Below are 19820 nucleotides of genomic sequence, written 5' to 3' on the forward strand. Positions count from 1 at the left end.
AATTTTGGTCTGAATTTTATACAATAAGAAATCGTTTAACGCGCGGCGAGCGAGATTTTAAAATTTTCCATCATTTGCCGGTATATTGTCAAATATAAAGTATTTTTTAGTCCACCTCTTATTCAGCTTGTGTGTTATGTACGAAAATAGTTATTCACGTCACTGTCGGTAAAAGCGATGGATATTTACCTCGCCGCTTCGCGGATACGTAAATACCCATCATTATTCACGTCCAGTTTGGTGAATGATTGTTAATTGTTTGTCAGTAAAAGACGCCTGACTGTCTCTGTGTCTTAACCATAAGGAAACTGTAAGGCTCTTTCTGAAATCAATCAGGGCGAATTATCGAAGCAACCAATTGCAGCAAGTGAAAGGAGTTACATGCAAAATGCAGGTGCAGCCTTAATTTGCAAGTAAAAGAAGCATTAGTGTTCCGGTGTCTTAACCATAAGCGAACTGTTAGCTACGGGTTAAACACATTCTGTATTTTGGATTGTTTGAAGCTACGCAAACGGTGCCCATTCTAGCAAAGGTACGTTTTGAAATCAGTTATTGACGGCCGAGTTTAAATAATGAATTAAGGGTTTCCATTAACAAGAGAAATATTAATGTATGTATTACGGTAAAAGTCATGGCGGTTCAGTACCAGAAAAACAAGAAGAAAAAAGGTTCAGCGATAATAATTTCCTACTCAATTTGCCATTGACTTATTGAGGATATCATAACATGAAGTGTGATATTAAAGTATCAGAGTACCTTATCAGAGTATGCTTAAAGGCAAGGAAAACAAAAAGGCCGAGGGAGAATGATTTAAATCTGTTCATTGACATATTGGAAATATTATAATAGACATTTCGTATTCAAACTAGAAACTGATACTAGAAAAGGAAAAAATGTTTTCTTTGCTAAAAAAACACGATTTCGTTTAAGATTTCCGTCTTATTAATGAGGCAAGATCTTTATCGCAAAAAAGACATCTATTTGTAATTGCAGTTTACTTGTATAACCTTCTACAAAAGGAAAGCAAGGTTCAGGGTTAATAATTTGGCTTGCTGCTGATCATTTGCATATTGGGAATATTAACTGACATTTTGTATCTAAATTTGAAGCTAACATTCAGAAAAGGGAAAAACTGTTTTCTTTACCAAAGAGCAACATGATTTCCTTTAAGATTCCTGTCTCGTTTATGGTTTGGAGTTTTTAATGGAAAAAGATAGCACTATAAAAGGAAAACAAGATTGAGGGAGAATATAATTTGCCTAGCATCTGCTTGTTGACATATAGGGAATATTGTTGGACATTTTGTGTCAAATAAAAACGATGCTAATTATTTCTTTTTAGAGAGAATCATGCTTACGGTTTGAATACACCTTTGATAAAAATGTAAAATAAAGTCAACTGAACTATTTTGACGACTTGCATCAAAATCTAATCCTTCAGCTGGAGAAAAAAGGCACTATAAAATTTAATAAGAGTATTACTTTTTATCACAAATTTAACGCGGTCATTTTTATCCTTTGCACCATACATGGAAAGTTTTGATATCTTCTCTTTAATTCGCCACGTGCGGTCCTTTTTCATTACGAACGCATTAAGAATTTTAATATAAAAGCGCTGAGTTATTGAGATCAAATGACCGAAATATTGTCCAAAACACGACAATTCCTGAAGCCATCTAGACCTAAAAAGCTAAATATCCATACCCTTTGGCTAAACACACTTATAGCAAAAATACTCCTATAGCTTACGTAGGAGGGTCGAATTTTGAAGTCCTCCCCTCCTTCCCCCTCCCCCCCCCCCCCCCAGCTCAACTGGCTTCTTTCCCTCGTAATATTGCTTTTTTTTTTTTTTTAATATTCCATAATGGCAAGAAACGTCTCTCAGAAATCGTCATGTTTAACAATCCTTTAAGCTTAACATCTCCGAGTCAGCGCTTTTGTATCAAAATTACTTGCAAATACGTAATACGTTCGTAATGAAAAACGAGCCCTCATGGTGTGCTGGAAAAAAAAGTTTCATACATGACGCACAAAATAGCAACGTCTTCTATAAATTTGTGATTAACAAGGATAAGTCTTGTTTAACTTTAAGGGCGGTTTTGGCTGCGGCAGCCTCCTTAGTTTGAAGAAGAGCATAGAATTTGACCACTTTTGGCTGAATAGGGTGAGGCTAGTCTGGAATTGATTTTAGTTGTCACGAGTAAAATGGAGTTTAAAGCCCTTGCGAAGTCCTGCTCACATGTTTGACATATTCATATCGGTCGTTGAACCAATTTAGCTTCTTGTACGTTTGTAGCGGGTTAACATGATCATTTGGAGAATTTGGATGGTATGAAATCGACAACAAGGTCGTGTCTGAAATAGGTTAGGAAAAATTTTGGTCTGAAATTAGGCAAGAGTTTCAAGAAGCGCGCTACTCCTTCGAGGCAAGATGCAGTTGTAGCCATTTTTATTTGTCAGTTAAAGACGCCTGACTGTCTCTATGTGTTAACCATAAGCAAACTGTAAGGCTTTATATGAAAGCAATTAGGGCGAATTAACGAAGAAACCAATTGGAGCAAGTGAAAAGGGTTACATGTGAAATGCAGGTGCAGCCTTAATTTGCAAGTAAAAGAAGCATTAGTGTTCCGGTGTCTTAACCATAAGCGAACTGTTAGCTACGGGTTAAACACATTCTGCATTTTGGATTGTTCGAAGCTACACAAACGGTGTCTATTCTGGCAAAGATACGTTTTGAAATCAGCTATTGACGGCCGAGTTCAAATAAAGAATTGAGGGTTTCTAGTAACAAACAAAATATCCCTGTATGTAGTACGGTAAAAATCATGGCTGCTCAGTACCAGAAAAACAAGAAGAAAAAAGGTTAAGCGAGGATAATTTCCCACACATTTAGTCATTGACTTATCATAACACGAGGTGTGATATTAAAATATCAGAGTATCTTATCAGAGTATGCCTAAAGACAAGGAAAACAAAAAGGCCGAGGGAGAATGATTTGAATCTGCTCATTGACATATTGGAAATTTTCGTATTAAAATTAGAAACTGATACTAGAAAAGGAAACAAAATGTTTTCTTTGCCAAAAAACACGATTTCATTTAATATTTCCGTCTAATTAATGATGCTAGATCTTTATCGTAGGAATGAAAGCTACTTGTAATTGTAGTTTGTTTATATAACCGTCTACAAAAAAATCCATGGGGAAACTAAGCATTTTTCAGAGAACATAAAGCTCCAAACTGGATAAAAATGCCATACATTACCTTGTATTTTACCGTCTTTTAGAATAATTGTTGCTTAATTATCTCTAAAATTGCGTGGTTACACCCAATTTCATTTTTGGATTTCAAAAGCCCTTGCTAGGATCTGCTTTCCCCGCATAGTCATAAACCGCACAAAAATACTTTTTTTTTTATTTGTATGCACCGTTCTTAGGGTATTTGTCTGTTCTTCTTTGCAGGTTTTCCATTCTTTGCCAAGTAATATCAATGTTGTGATAATCAGTGTTTATCAAGGATGGACGAATGGTTTCTTAAAGCCCTTATTTTACACGTTTCCTTACTGTGGATAAGAGGGGGTAAGTGTCAAACCGATATTTCTCGTGAGATAAAATCAGAGTATACATGATATTACCATTAAATTATTGTAAGTAAATTAGTAAACACAGAGAATACGCAGATTTGTTGAACTACTGAGGATAGTACAAAAAATGAAATCTAGGGAGAGAAGGAGGGGTAAAGCTAGCAAAGAGAGACCGCAACTGACCTTTGAGCAACACTGTCACACTACAAAACCGAACGAAGGAACTTGACAAGATAAAAACTACAAAGCCAAACCACTAAATTAAAAGACTGGATAAGTCCTTAATGTCAAACGACTTTGTGTCATAAGATGTAAAGTATTGTGATGTGATGTAATATGATTATTAATAAGACATTATATCGACGACAAATGGTTGATCACATTGCTGTGTCTGGGATTATTTGGTAATATGCTTCTATTGCACTCCTATGATGCGACATAAGATGTCCACAATAATCTTATAATCCAACAAGTACGAGTGTGGTGGTTGTTTTGTTAAAAACAACAAGGAAAGTTAAAAGGGATATTGACCACGCGTGGAGTGAAGTGGATTGAATGATCATGTAGTCATGGAAAACTGGGAATAATAGTTTATCTTCAGGATCTAGTTTTACAAAGGCAAAACATCCTCAAGACCGGCCTATTTTTTTCCTCTTCCTCAAATTTTTTCAAGTTAGAAAGCCATGACAATGAGACTTGAGGAGCGATGGTACGTCCAAAGGTGATTCCTTTCAGGTCTGCAACGAGATGAGATGCCGTTGTAATGACATCATGATTCTCAAATGGAGCCCATATTTGATTAGCCTTCTTGGATTTCTGGATTCCGCCAATACTTCAGGAGAGCGCCGAAATTGAACGAAAAGTAATCAGAACACGGTCTGTCAAAATTGGTTGCCATAGCAATATTAAAGTCAATGAACAGTAACGGAAGACATCAAAACTGTTACCAGAAAAAATTCTGAAAAAGTCCTGAGTATCCAGGTCGTTTGGTCAAAAAGCTGTTCAGGTTTCCAAGTCACAGTAGGCAGATTCAACCCCTCCCCTCCTCTAGTCTAGATATGATTAAAGGAAGTAAACAATTATGGAGGTCGCAAAATTTTGATTTACAGAAACACGGGAAATTTTTTTTATTAGTACCCGTAAACAGGAAATTTTTATCGGATCGCGTGGTGGCCTAAGTAATAAATTTTTGGCCTTCAATCAATAATTCTTGAATGAAACAATACATTTTTAAAATATTCACAAACGTTAGCGAAAAATAGAGCTGGTAAATTAGGAAACTACGCGAAACTTTGTGTTCCAAAGACTTTAAGGTTACCCTATGCCTTCAAAGGTGTCTTCAGAGGTGTTTCGCGTCCAAGCGATGTAGCGCGTCCGGTTTAAACTGTAGATACCTGAATCCTGATATCAAATTAAAGCTTATAGAGCTAACAATCAAACTAAACCAAGAATTTTGAATTAAAATGAATTGCCGAATTTTTAGCGCTGTTTTCTCAAGTCAATTTTTTCACTTGGAAGAGCCTCTTGAAAGGGCTAAAACTCAAAAGGAATTTGTTCGTTTGCCTTCAAATTTGGACTGTATAGTGGTTTAACATATAAACAACAAAAACGTGTCTGCGAATTTTTTCTTTCGAAATATTTTTTTCTCGACATTTTCTCCACATTTTTTTCATCCTATTTCGAAAATGCTCTACAACTTTTCATTGCGATTGAATATGGCAAAACGCAGACACGTTTTTTTAGCACTTTGAGTCCGGAAACTGAGGAGCAAATTAAATTAGCGAAAAACAAAATTCGCTTTGACTTGTAGCTTTAAAAAGGTAATTCGGACGCTCGCATTTAGAGGTCGTGAAACATTCGACAATTCATTTTATTTCAAAATTCTTGGTATAGTTTGATAGCCAGCTCTATAAGCTTTAATTTGATGTAGGGGTTTAGGTATCTACAGTTTAAACTGGACGCGCTACATAGCTTAAACGCATGACACCACTGAAGGTATTGGGTAACCTTAAGTTTTAAACGGAACAATGTGAAGGCCGCTAAATTAATATAAAATAACAAGTACCATAGAGAAAATTTATAGAAAGAGCTTCTGGAATATTCGAGAACGTTTTTAGGGCCTGGGGAAAAATCCAGAAAAGTCCGTGAGTGATGTTAGGATGTAAAATTACCTATTGTCATCTCAAAACTCGGAACGTAATATGATTACGTAATTTCAAAAAATAGCTTTGTGAAAAACTATAAGAAAAGATAACGAAACAGTTTTACTGTCGCTATTACTGTAGTTATATTGTTCGCTGTTATTGTCGTCATTTAAGAATAGTGAAAAGTTTGAGCTTTTAGCGGATCGGAAAAAACCTTGTAATCAGAGGGTCGTGGTAATAAAGCAAGAAAAGTAAAAAAGATTGTACGGTTATCTGGCAAACATCTGGTAGCTGAGCGAAGATTCTCAACAGAACTGAACCAACATGATGAGGAAAACGACAAAGGAGGCGAAAAGGAAAAGGATAGCTATGCACTGGACAATTCCAGAGAGATTCTAAGGCAGTCGAAATCGAGAAGCAAAGCAGCATTTACACAAGCTAGGGACACACTCCTACAACTACCTAATGGGGACTTGCGAGGTGGTCGGCGAATGTGTGGAGAAGGGAAGCGACCTGATGAATGTTTAGACCACGTGATGGCAGATATGACTTGTTATCAGATAAATACGAACAACGAAACGACACCATCAACGTCAAGAAACTAACCCAAGAAATGGAAAGAATCGAGGAAGGATTCAGCCAAACTCACAATGTAGCGACGGAATATTTGGAAAGTCAACGAGACGAATCATCTAGTGTCGTATTTTGTGCTTCTCAGAGATTTGAAGACTTACACATCGAAGAGCGAAAGGCTCGAGAGCGTGCCAAGAGATTAGAAGCTACGTTTTTAGTGAAGAACTAGCAATTGAAGCGGAGAAGGAAAGGGTCGAAGAAGAGTTTGCCCAAAAAATAAGATAGCTGGAGCCTCGTCACGAAAAGATAAAGAGATTACAGATCGCCAAGGAAAACGTCAAAGAAAACCAGTTAGCTCTGGAGACAGATCAGCGAGGAGCTCGACTTAGAAGCAGAATCAGACGATAAGAAGACTCGGAAAACACCGTCAGGCACCAACCACAGCCCGAGGGTCCACTAAGCAAAGCATCAGCGCCCTTTTTTTTTTTGAAGCCCGTATCAACAAAGCAACTGCGGTACCCGAACACAAGCTAATGTAGCTCCTACAGTACTTATCAGGCGAAGCGTTAAGGGTTATTGAGAGTTTGGATCATTCCACCTCTGCTTACCTCTGCAAGTATGGAGGAAGAAGAGGACAGATCGAAGGAACTTAGGGATTTTAAGCCAATCCGTGTCGGTAGCGCCAAAGATACAGAGAAGTTGGCTGATATCCGAGACATCGAAGTTATCAACCTTAAAGAGGCTGGCCGACATAAGTAGTTGGGCAATGGATCGCTCTATGATAAGCTACAGAGGAAGATGACCGAATCAATGCTAGCACAGTAACATCAACGGATTTTTGAACGCAAGAAACCACAGTTCATAGAAGGATTACGACAATGGGTTATACAAGAAGCAGAATTCCAGACAGTTTAAGCTGAGACGCTTCGAAGGATATGGAGCAATTGCAGCACCCCGAAGAGAAATCAAACGTTTTCTTGGCAAGACCAGTTCACTCGCGGGGAATCCAAACCAGTGGCCTAGGAAGAGCCGCCGTACATGCAAAGTCTGTGGAAATAACCACCCATTTGGTGCGACGAGTTTTAAAGTATAACCGTTGAAAAGAGGTGGCGGAAAGCGGCTCAACAACGTTGTTGCTATAGATGCCAAGGAGAGACCCAACACGGAATATCGTTCCCACAGTTCCGATTTTTTGGTTTGTAGAGACGCACAACAGTCGTACTACATTGTAAAAGAAAGGAGAGGCCGGTGATTGCAAGGAACGGCAATAGGAGTGACAGCTACAATCTTCAGCCCTTAAACGTCAATCGGGATGAAACTAAAGTAGCCCCAGTAGGAAATATTACGGAGGGGGAGTCCACACAGGTCTTACCGGAGACATCGAACACAACAGCAATTGACATGAAAGAAACTAGACGCGAATATGTTGCAACGAGGAAAGTAACAGCAGTAATGAAAAATGGCGTAGGACGAGTGGTCGTTAATCGTTATTGGACGATGCTAGCAGTAAGACATACATCAACAGTTAAATTAGGACTTCAATTGGAGAACCGTAGAGTAACTGTTAACTTTCTAAATGGTCCAACCGACAGCTTCTAGACAAAAGTCTCCCAACTAAATCTTGAAAGCTTAGATGGAAAGGTAGAGGTAAAGATAGCAGCTTTCCCTGCAGAACGCGTTTGAGGGAACATTGAAGCAATCAACTTAGCAAAATACACGAAAAAGTTGGAGCATCTAAAGGGTATTACTTTACCTTAGACCACGACCAATCATGGACATTTTTGTCGGTATCAATCCAAGGGGGTGTTGTAAGAAAACCGGTAAAAACAGTTGCACGGTTAACGGCCTTCGGATGGACACGATCGGCGATCCAAATAGTGCTGATGAGGGACGCTATCGAACAAGTTTCACTCACACTTATTTTATACGTGCCGACGATAAAGAGCACCAACTAAATTGCAAACTCCAAAAGGTCTTGGAGATAGAATTGCTAAGTCACAGCCTGGAGACTCTAAATGAGAAATTCGCGCCCGAGAAACTTAAGCTGTCTATCAAATTTTAGAGCGGGCGTTACGAAGTCGTAGTTCCTTGAAAAGACGACCGGTCAGTGTTACCGGACAGCTAAGAGACATCCCTAAGACGCTTGAGAAGAACAGAGAAACGCATTCTCAAGGAGGCAGAAGAAAGTTAGCGTAAGGAAGATCCAAAAAACAGAGAAAAGCCCATTAAGTCCTGTTGCCTACCACACTTATCTGTTAAGAGGCCGGACGAAGCAACGACGGAGACGAGCATTGTGTACAGATGTTAGACCTAATAAAGCGCAGTTTCCTGAGAAGAATAACCACATCGCGTCTTTGGATTTTGGACGCCGTATACCATTCGTGTAAAGGCTTTGTTCCAAGAAATCTGGATCACGGGCAACGACTAGTGAGGAGTCCCTTCAGTTGTAACAAGAAAAGGAGGCCATTCGGTGGTTCAACAATGAACTAGATCATTTAGTGAAAATTATGATCGTGGTCTCTACAGCCGGTAGACAGGAATGTGAAGTCCGCGAGTCTGCACGCACTCGTGGATGCTTCATCGAATGTGTATGGAGCGGTCGAATATTAAAGACATGAGCACAGTGATGGAACTGTTTCGGTCCATCTATTGGCTTCTAAATCAACAGTTGCACCACTTACAGCCACAAGTATTCTTCGCTTAGACATGATGGGCGCATATCTAGGATTCAGACTAATTGCATCGAAATCGAAAGCATTGAAGATTGCAACTAGCGAAATCACGTCTTGGTCGAATAGCATGAACGTGTTATGGTAGATAAATCGCCGAACCAACCAGGACATTCAAGCCGTTTGCTGTAAACAGAATTGGAGAAATACAGTCTCATACAAGTCCTTGACTGTGGAGGCATTTTTCTAGTGACGATAATTCAGCTGATCGTCTCACAAGAGTCTCATTAGTCGAGGAGTTAGCTAGCAAGGACACCCGGTGGTACGGACACAGGGAAAAAAATATATGAATGGGCAACAGATCGAATCATGAAACAGCAGCGAAAGAGGTCAGGAAACAGGCACGCCTACAGGCTGACTGTAGCATAAAAGGGACAACGACGTTGGCTATCCAAAACTATGCTACGTAGCGGCTTGAAACGAGACACTTTTTTTCCTGGATTAGTCTCGTCAGAACACTGGCCTGGGTTTATCGCCTCGTACACAATTGTCTGAGTGTACGTCGAGAGAACGCATTAAAAGTGGGCTGACTACCAACGACATCGAGGACGCGCACATTCAAGTAAAGAAGTCAGCACAAGCGGAATCATTTGGAGAAGAGTACTCATAATTGACGAGGGATAAAACACTTCCAGGTGGTAACAAGTTACTCGCGCTAAAACCAAGAATTGATAAAGATGGATTTATGTGATCTGGTGTTCGTCTAGACAATGCTGAGTATTTACCACATGACGTTAAGACGAGAGAACTGAGTAACCAAGCTGATCATAAGACATTATCATGGAAAAAGAGAATCACACCTCAAACAGTGCTAATGTTGTCCTCTCTCGTTTTTGGTTAATTCAGAGGCGAGAAGAAATCCGAGATTGTGAAGCTTAGTGCTAGAAATATCGTAAGAGAAAAGCCAAACTGTTGCAACAACTCACAGCGGCTCACCCAAGAATTAGGCTTTAGACTCCACTTCTTTCGTTTGGTCATACGCTAGTAGATTTGAAGGGCCTTTCATAACATTTCAGGGCAGATGACAACAAATAGCTAAGGTATACCTTTGTCTTTTTACATGTATAACCACCAGAGCGGTACATTTTAAAATGGCAATTGCACTGGACAACGATTTCTTCCTTAACCTATTTTAGGGTAAGCAAATCGCAGAGGATTGCCGAAAGAAATGAATTCAGACAATGTGACTCTTTTCGGGAGAGCAAATCGACAACTGGAAGAACTTGTTGTAGACAAGTTAGACGAAAACAAGATTAGAGTAACAACAGCCGACAAAGAAGTACAATGGCATTTCAATTCCCCTTTGACTCCACACTTTGGCGGTGCACACGGGTCTAAGATAAAGGCGTCCAAACGAGCTATATTTGGGATTTTTGGGAACACTTATGTCACGGACGAAGAACTGATAACGGCCTTCACTGGAGCAGAAGCCCCGATAAACTCACAACTTTTAACACATCAGTCAGCGAATCCTGCAGATGAGGCTACGGTAACACCAAATCATTCTCTACATGGGAAAGTCGGAAATTAAGTCCTAAAAGGCAATGGAGACGCGTTCAAGAGTTAGGCCGACACTTTTTTACAATTTTATTTGTGAGGTAGCGCAATACAAAACGACACTAAAAGACTTTAACACTAGTTTTCTTACAATAAGCCTACTTACAATATTACATAACAATACTGACGTATATGTAAGCAGTAATATTATTTATAGTATTACTTAAATAGAAGAAAGATCCTTGCAGTTATTAAAGGAACCTATGCAGTTGCGAAAAGAAATCCAGAAATAATTCATGCTTGAACAGGATTAGAACCCATGACCACTGCGATGCCGGTGGAGTTCTCTAGCAACTGAGCTATCAGGCCAACTGGGAGATGGTCAAATTGTGAGTTCGTGATATACCCGTGAAGCGTGAATAAATTGATAGGAATATATGAAACATAGATATTTATTTTCGCAACTCCTTAGGTTGTGTTGGTGTCACGAAATTCGACCAATCAGAATGCGTTATTTGATCAGTAGTCCTCGCGCCCAAGAACATCAGTCTGGAGAGTTCAGCCTGTTGAAATTTCGTCATTAACGAAGTCTGTAACATTTTTTCCCGGTTAAAAGTCGTTTCAAAGTTAAAAAAACAAATTGGCTTGATGCTGGTTAGGTTACTTTTAAGCTGAAACATTTATTCGCGTTTGTAGCAATTTCAAAGGTGACGACCTCGCGCCTGCCGCCATGTTGTTTTGGTCGTTGATTTACTGCATTTCTTGAGGCTAAAGCTTCTTACTCATGCTAGGTTTGGGCAATACTTTTGCATGTTAAGCCAGCTTATCCTTTCTACTTTAGAGTTTTTGGCTCTACCCTGATCTACCCCTTATGGTTTTCCCGTTTGAAGCCGTTGAACTAATAAAGAATCTATGGAGAGATCGTGTAAACAAAGTAGCTCAACTCCCGGGAAACCGGTCGGGAAAGGCCAACGGGCGAATGCTTTTTCTCTCCAACAAATCCAGGAAGTAACTGTAGATCTCTATCACCCTGAGATAAAAAAAGCAAACTAAAAATGAGCGAAAGCAATGAAAAATACACTGCGAGCAGTCGTCCTTTTTTCCTTAGATCACGCTCTCAAACTGACAGTAAAATTATGCAATTATTGTCAAATTGCTGTCTTTAGTGATAGTTTTTGGAAAAGGAAGCAAAGTTTGAATGCCCAGTTTTAGTGCGACTTTGAGTCGACCTAAGTCTTACGTTCGGAAGATGTTTACTCGATCGTGACCAGAGGCAAATGAGCCATTTCCATGTTTTTACCCAGCACCCTTTGTGGGTCATGACGCACACCGCCTTTGGGTTGAGTTAAAGCTGCGAGGATCTTTCCTTTTTTTATTTAATTTTTAACCCGAAGTTCAAATGTATGTTTCATATATTTATATTGATATAATCCTACAAACATGTAACCCTGAATTCGGTCGACCCCTCGGGTCACAAAGGTTTGGAAGTCTGGAACAGGTTCTCAGAAAGCTGTTATTGCTCTGCAATTAAATACAGGCGGTTTTCTGACAAGTGTCATGGATGAGTTTGGAAGTACACCACCTTGACAAACTGGCATGGTTTGCAAGATGTCTATATTTATTGTCCTTCTAAATTGATTCTTAACAGCTACTTTGACTCCTTGGACAAACCCACCAACTACAAACAGACCAGCGTCCCCGACACCGAGACAGGCAACAGGTAAGATATCACTTGTGTTTTTTGAAGTATATATTTAACTAGATTTAGGTTTTCAAATTGTAACGTTACATTTTTCGACAACTTTCACATACAAACTGCGCCACGATAAGTAATTAAAGATTTAAGGGAACCAGCCATTACAGTTCAGTTTAAAAAATACCATTTCGGTGAAAAACAGGTTTTACATTAATGTAGTTTAAAGCACGTTTCTTAACAAGAAACAATACAATACTTCCTTTGACAAACCCACAGACAACGCAAAGACCACCACTCACTATTTCCTTCTACTAAATTGACTATTAGGTGACTGTATTTTTTTCTCTTCTCTTAATTCTTTCCTTCCCGAGAAAAGACGGCGGGACGCGTGTGCGGCCGACCATGTTTGTGACGTAATTTCAAAATCAAATTTATGCTGCTCAACTAGTCACCTTAAATAACATCCGACGGCAGTCCCATGCTAAATTAGATCGACAAACAGAAGCGAAAAAGCGACCAAAACTCTGAAGATTGAAAGTATAATTTCGGGCGATTGCTGAGTTTCTCCTAGCCCGACAGGTGATGAAACTGCTATGAACACTGCGGGTTCTACCCTCTCCAGGTGTCTGCTTTGTGGTACAGAGCAAATTAGGTAATCGTCGAAAGAAAACTGGTTTAAAAGGCAAAGTTCAAGCAAGATGTCACTCGAAGAGTAGCCAATGCTTTAGATTTCGAGCTTAATAGCGTCGACGTCGAACGATTCTTGTGCAACGTACGATCGATAACTTCTTGAAAAATGCCAAGAGGAGGAGAGTTGTGAAGAATAAAATCAAGAATAGTTTTTATTCCGTAAACCTGCTTATACGTGGCGTGAGGTGTGATTCTTATATTTCACCGCGCAATGTTGTGCCAACCAAGACCGCTTGTCATTTAAAAAATGCGAGACCAAAGTTTAAGAGTTTGAATTTTACAACTAACTATAAAGAACAGGAGCAGCATGTAAAAATGGAACGGACAGACCTCCGCGACTCACGCTGTGTTCTTTGTATTGATAAAAACGTTTACATTTTGATTTTACAAGCATGTCTTCAAGCGTTTCTTGTTATTCTGAGCCATTTGGATTAGCTTCTCTATCCCATTGTGTACGCTAGCACTGTGGCATTTGCTAAGTGGTCTATTGGCTCGGATTATTCTGCGGTGACCCCTACAGATTACAAAAATTTGAGTTGATCCTATCAGATCAGCGACATTAAGGGCGAAATAACGACAGCTATGGATTGAAAGTTCGACCGTTTTGAGGAATCAAAACCCATCGGCGCAGCTTGGAAAATTAGAGACTTTCCCGTTCCAGTCGGTTGAATATTGCCAGAATACATCTTGCATGTTAAGGTTACCCGATACCTTCAGAGGTGTCTCGGGTTTAAGCGATGTAGCGCGTCCAGTTTAAACTGTAGATACCGAAACCCCTATATCAAATTAAAGCTTATAGAGCTGACAATCAAACCTTAACAAGAATTAAAAAAAAAATTCACGTCCTCTAATTGCGAGCGTCCAAATTACCTTTTTAAAGCTACAAGTCAAAGTGAATTTTATTTTTTGCTAATTTAATTCGCTCCTCAGTTTCCGGAACCAAAGCGCTAAAAAAACGTTTCTGCGTTTTGTCATATTCAATCGCAGTGAAAAGTTATAGAGCATTTTCGAAAAAGGATGAAAAAAATGTGGAGTAATCGTACAAAAATCGCTCTCGAAGAAAAAATATTTCGAAAGAAAAAAATCGCAGACATGTTTTTGTTGTTTATATGTTAAACTAGCTATTGTCCAAATTTGAAGGCAAACGAACAAATTCCTTTTGAGTTTTAGCTCTTTGAAGTGGCTCCTCCAAGTGAAAAACATTTGTTCGAGAAAACAGCGCTAAAATTTCGGCAATTCATTTTAGTTCAAAATTCTTGGTTTAGTTGGATAGCCAGTTCTATAAGCTTTGATTTGATATCAGGGTACAGGTATCTACAGTTTAAACCGGACGCGCTACATCGCTTGGACGCGAGACACCTTTGAAGACACCTCTGAAGGTACAGGGTAACCTTAACCAACTTTTTTCAATGATTCCCATTGGACAGCTGTTCAATATCACGGTCGTATACTATCCACCTCATCCACCATGTAGAAATTAAATCTTTCAAAGCTAATTTATGTTTCCTGCCCGATTCAGGCAGGTCTACTCGTTTCTCATAAGTCGAAATTAACAACGTCAAAGGTCACGCGTCCAGCTGTCTCCTCGAGGATGAGCGTGGGCTCATTTCGTGAACAGTGGCTGGGAATCGAACCTAACTTCACAAACGTTTTGAGATCTTCCAAACATTATCAGAAATTGGGCGTTCTCCTTTGAAAAAGATTGGACCTACTAGAAAATACTGAAAAAAAAAATGTACTGGTCATTGAGAGGTCCTCGATGAGTTTTGGACGCACTTAGACGAAATAACTAGCCTAAATTTGCGTGGTCGCCCTTGATTATTGCTCCTGATGCTGAGGATTATAAAACATTCGTTTGTATTTGTCAACAACCGCCGGATTCAAATTGTGTATCGATCTGCCATTAAATATCAGGCAATTTTCTGACAGGCATAATGGACCAGTTTGGAAGTTTCTTATCTTTCGATCCCAGAACCGGAGTTTTATTCGCCCATCATTGTTAATATATACTGTCACATTAGGTAGATATAGAGGTGCAAGTGATCTCAGCTGGCTCTACTGAGCGTTTCACGGGAGATCCCAAATAAAAGTGTCGTTACTGTTACAGTTGAACTATACCACCTTGACTGACTGGCTTACAAGTTGTCTCTATTTATTCCCTTTTTTCAATCGATTCTTAACAGCCAGTTTGACTCCGTCGACAAACCTCCCGACCACAAACATACCAACGCCAAGACAAACACCAGGTAATAGATGACTTGTGTTTTTGAAGTATATATTACCAGAGTTAGGTTTTTATCTAACGTTACACTTGTGACAATTGTCCCATACAAATTGCGCGACTTTAAGGAATTGAGAATTAGGGAGCTTACTATTACCGGTCAGTTTAAAAATGCACCAATTCAGTTATAAACAGGTTCACCTAGGTCTTCATTAATGTATGTAGCTTATAACTCACTCCTTAACAGGAAAGACTACAACACCTCCTTCAAACCCACCGGCAACAAAAACACCACCATTCACTATATTCTTACTACATTAACTACTAGGCGACTGCATTACTTTTTCTTCTCTAAGCAAACATTGTTAATAAAATTTTTAAAAATTTAATCTCTCAGCGCTTTCATGTCTACAGAACAAAAGTTTTTGATCGGCGCAATGTTTTAAGTGGATAATTTTGTAAACTTGGTGGAGAAGTAAGTTCCCAAAGCTGGTTTCTTGTTGTATTTGGTTGCGGCAATCAGCATTTGATTGTCACTTTCTAAAAATTTATTCTGCAAGCCAAGTAAATGCATTTTTTTTTGTTTTGGTAAAATTTGGATAAAATCTTACGTGAATAGAGGATATTAATTTAAGGGGTGTTGCAATAAGTCAGATTCTCATGGCAACATTCAACATTAAACGAGGCTTCCGAATGACTTGCTGAAGTAAAACACATGGAAGTAATGTGTAATATTTCTTTACCTGCAAGTTTCCACTAACAAAAAGTCTACTTCAGGCATCTCCCATTGATTCCAACAATATGCTAAGCTCACTCAATTAAGGTGCACCTAAACCCCTCCTCTTTCATTTTGTCTCCCACAAAAATCCGCGTAATTTTGTAGGCATCTCTGTGGAAGGGTTTTTTTTTTTATTTGGAGAAATCTTCGCTATTTTGTGCCATGTTGAAATACGGAAAATCACCTAAAATCACCACCTTTTTAGTTCACGACCGAGTTTTAAGGTGCATGGGTCTAGTGGTTGCTGACATTACTTTGAGAACACGACAACATTATGCACACCTAACTTGTTTATTTTAGAAAGTTAGATTAACCGTATGTAGATGGGGGGGATCCCCTCCACAGCGATTTTGAACCTAAATAACTTTTTTTTTTAATATTTGCACAAACCCCATGAAACTTAACGTCATTTTCCGAAATTTAACTGAAACAAGTTTTATGTGGTCGTTTGTATTCATTGACTTTGATGTTGTCATGGCAACTAAATTTTTACAGGCAGTTTTCTTCACAAATGAAAATTCCTTTTCAAAGTAAAGAAAAACTTTTCTTAATATAACTGTTGTTTTTAGGTAAAATCAGTGTTTCTTTAATTAATGGATCTGATTGGTTTTTGCCCAATTTCGGTGCTTTTCTGAAGTTATGAAAGGAAACGTGATGTACTATTTTTTAAGCCTGGTGAACAAATGAGAATGATGTATTGTTCAGTAGTGACAAAGGCAAACTCGGAAAAAGAAATTCCGAGTGCTCCTATCAGGAGTCGAACCTAAGACCTTACAATTACTAGTTCGAATGCTCTACCGCTGCCTGGTGAACAAATGAGTATGATATATTATTCAGTAATGACACAGGCAAACTCAGAAAAAAGAAATTCCGAGTGTTCCTATCAGGAGTAAGACCTAAGACCTTCCGAATACTAGTTCAGATGCTCTCAGGCTTAAAAGAATATCACATCACATTTCCTTTCATTGCGCATATCCCACTTATCGACATTTCATTTCTAGCAGTATGCAGGATGTTTGTCCCATAAACCTAGTTTAATGGTTTTAGCTTCCACGAGTCTCCTGTAGCTCAGTAGTAGAGCATCCGAACTAGTAATAGTAGGTTCCACTTCTGATTGCAGTTAGTTGCAGAGGTTGTAGTAAGGTTAGGAATTTGCAGGAAGGAAAAGCGTACCGTACGATACCTTCTTAAGGCGATGAGCGTCCAGAGGCGAAGAACGAAGAAAAAGATGGGTCGACTTTGTTAGACAGAGGCGTGCTCGATGGGAGTCATCGAAGACTTCAGTAATATGCTCAAAGTATTTTGTAACCGACGATTTTGTATGTAATTACACAAGTCATGCACAATGGATTAAGGATCAAAGGATGAAGATTTGAATCAAATAAACAATAGAGAGACACATCTCGAGAAGCATATAACTCAGTGAGGCGGCTCGCCAGTCGCGTGTAAAGAAGGAGTAGGGTTAACAATTTAGTGGCTCGAAGTTTCGGTAGCTCGCCATTGGTGGTCAGGGTGTAAAGAGCGAGTAAAGTTTATAATTGAGTGGCGCGACGGCTCAGCAACCTGCCAATCGCTGTTCAGAGTGTAAAGAACGGGTTAGAGCGAGACAGCTTCGGAATTACTGCTTTCCCAGCGATTTATACTTCCGTGATAGCAGAACGACCCTCGATTGATCGACAATCTTACAGTTCACAACAGCACTAGCAACAACGTTCGCACATTTTTGTAACCAAACGACTCCACAATTTTTACACTTGTATCTGAAGTACATGTACAGTAACGTTATGTAAGCGGATAAATGATTTAAGAAATACAAACGCTTTAGCGTGTAAAGAAAGCATGCCAACACATGGAAAATATCAATAAGCACGACAAAAGCGCGCGTAGAATTAATGCAAACAATCGCGAATCTTGACATTTCCTGAGTTCTACATTGTCCTGTAATCGGTCCTTTAGAATACGGCCTTCATTTCTCCTTGGTATCTCGCTGTCCTTTTTGCGTCCGCCAGCGGATTGTCAGCATAAGCAACAGCTTCGTCATCGCTAGACTCACTCGAGGTTCGGGTTATCTCTGCGGTGCAGTAGACGGGATAAATCCTAATCGGGTTCCATTTCGTATCCAGCGATAAAACTGATTTCTGAGTTACCTGAGTCAAAGCTTGTCTCCGAATGTGATGACGTGGGTGACATTGTAAATTGTAGTAGAATTTTGATTGCTATAGAGCCCGAAACGTACGGGTTTTGCTACAGAACGCTTTGACAGTTCAAAAATAAAGATAACTGACTGTAAATCGCTTGAGCGTCGTCCTCGATTTTACGTCACAACTTGACTTTACCCAGATCCCTTTGCGCTGTCGTGAACAATTCGGAACTCGACTTTAAAGTGCCCATGAAGTAAAATTTTTTTGGGCTTTTTTTTGAAGTTTACCGTGTCTTAATTACGAAATTATAAAATAAATGCGCTAGAAAAAGCATTAAGGTACTTTTTTAGTCGTACAGAGTAGCCCAAAATGACAAACTAGTTAAGCGTTTGATGACGTAGGAAATGCCTCAGAGATTTGTTTACAACACATCTCGCCTCGTTGTTACACAGAATCACCCAATATTTTTATCGTGAAAATTTCCGTGTTCAAGATTACTCCCCCCACCCCCCCCCCCCAAAAAAAAAAAAAAATGTCGGAGAATGATGAAGTGATGTCCTTTACCGAAACTTTTCCAACGGAAATCTGAAAGAGTCAAGCGATTCAGGCAAAATGGAAGTTGTTGCAATCGTTCGACTCGATGCGGATCATACTGTACTGGCGTCGAACAGCTGAAGAATAAGACGAGGACGAAGATCAAGATCGCCTTACCGCTACAGTTCTGACCGTTCTGCGCGCTCGATTCGAAGGCGACGTTTCAGTGAATGATTGTTTAGTACTTGGATATACTTTGCCGAAATGAAAAGGCGAAGAATTTCGTAGTTTGCTGGAAATTGTCTCTCCAAACTCGATTTTGTTCGATTTGAGAATGCGAGACAGCACAGATGCTACGAGCGGAAATTGCACAGGCCCGTCGAAAACTCACTTTTGGTGGAAGTAATAGTGTTAAAAGTCAGATCGAGCGCCTTTACTCACAAAGCATGATGAATTTTCTGTGATGACCAACAGGATGGTCCTTACGCAAGATCTTATTTAAGGTTGACAGATCGGACCCGGCCAAGCGACTCCCGCTGTGTTTCTGTTGTGTTGATAAAAGCCTTCGTATAGTTTTCTGAGTTTTGCTTTCTTGTATAAGAGATTCTTCCGTTTTGATCAAAATGTGGTGCGACCGCTAGTGATCGTGAGGGGAAATGCTCAAATATATTGAATGGAGGTTTTCTTACTGTTCGTTAGGATTAGCTTTTTATATGCATGACAATGTGTATCATGCTCCCGGGGGGAGCATGATACACATAACTGTTTGTAATATATTTATGCTAAGCTTTGTTTTTTTAAGCGCACTTGAAACTGACCTCGGAGAGGTCGAAAAGTCGTGATTTTTTAGCGTTAACTTTTATCACAAACTGATCTATATCTAAGGAATGACTCATTAAAACTAAATGTCTACTTAATCCAACAGGATGTGGTGCCGTTGTCAACAACACACTGAAAAGTCCCGGATATCCAAACAACTATCCAAACAACATGGACTGTGTTTATCGGGTACAAATTCCACACGGCATGGCCATAAGGATTTACTTTTCTAATTTTACCCTGGCGGGTTATTTATCTTACAGGTACAAAACTATCGAATCAGTGTTTAGAGTATACATTACGTAACCTCCATTGCATGATAACGGTGGTTGTGATTGTTTCTTTGTTTTGTCTATATTTGCTTGAACCTTGTTTTTTTTTTTTTTTTTTTTTTTCCATCATTAGGGCTAAGTATTA

At 39.3% G+C, this 19820-nt stretch overlaps 1 protein-coding gene across 1 annotated transcript; it reads left to right on the plus strand.

The window, feature by feature from the left end:
* The first annotated feature begins 440 nt into the window (after window positions 1–440).
* Window positions 441–19709, plus strand: LOC146459293 (uncharacterized). Its single transcript, XM_085089693.1, has 5 exons — window positions 441–532; window positions 3460–3576; window positions 12173–12244; window positions 15094–15156; window positions 19510–19709. The coding sequence occupies exons 2-5, from the start codon at window positions 3516–3518 to the stop codon at window positions 19707–19709; spliced, it is 396 nt and encodes a 131-aa protein (XP_084945819.1). The 5' UTR covers window positions 441–532; window positions 3460–3515.
* The last annotated feature ends 111 nt before the right edge of the window (window positions 19710–19820 follow it).

The sequence above is a fragment of the Pavona decussata genome, unplaced genomic scaffold (assembly GCF_977016875.1).
Source record: "Pavona decussata unplaced genomic scaffold, jaPavDecu1.1 SCAFFOLD_221, whole genome shotgun sequence".
NCBI classification, from domain to species: Eukaryota; Metazoa; Cnidaria; class Anthozoa; order Scleractinia; family Agariciidae; genus Pavona; species Pavona decussata.

Coding starts and splice junctions, on each gene's coding strand:
- LOC146459293 (XM_085089693.1), top strand. CDS start 3,516: ATGGACGAATGGTTTCTTAAAGCCCTTATTTTACACGTTTCCTTACTG. Junction 3,577..12,172: donor CTTACTGTGGATAAGAGGGG/GTAAGTGTCAAA, acceptor GATTCTTAACAG/CTACTTTGACTCCTTGGACA. Junction 12,245..15,093: donor GACACCGAGACAGGCAACAG/GTAAGATATCAC, acceptor GATTCTTAACAG/CCAGTTTGACTCCGTCGACA.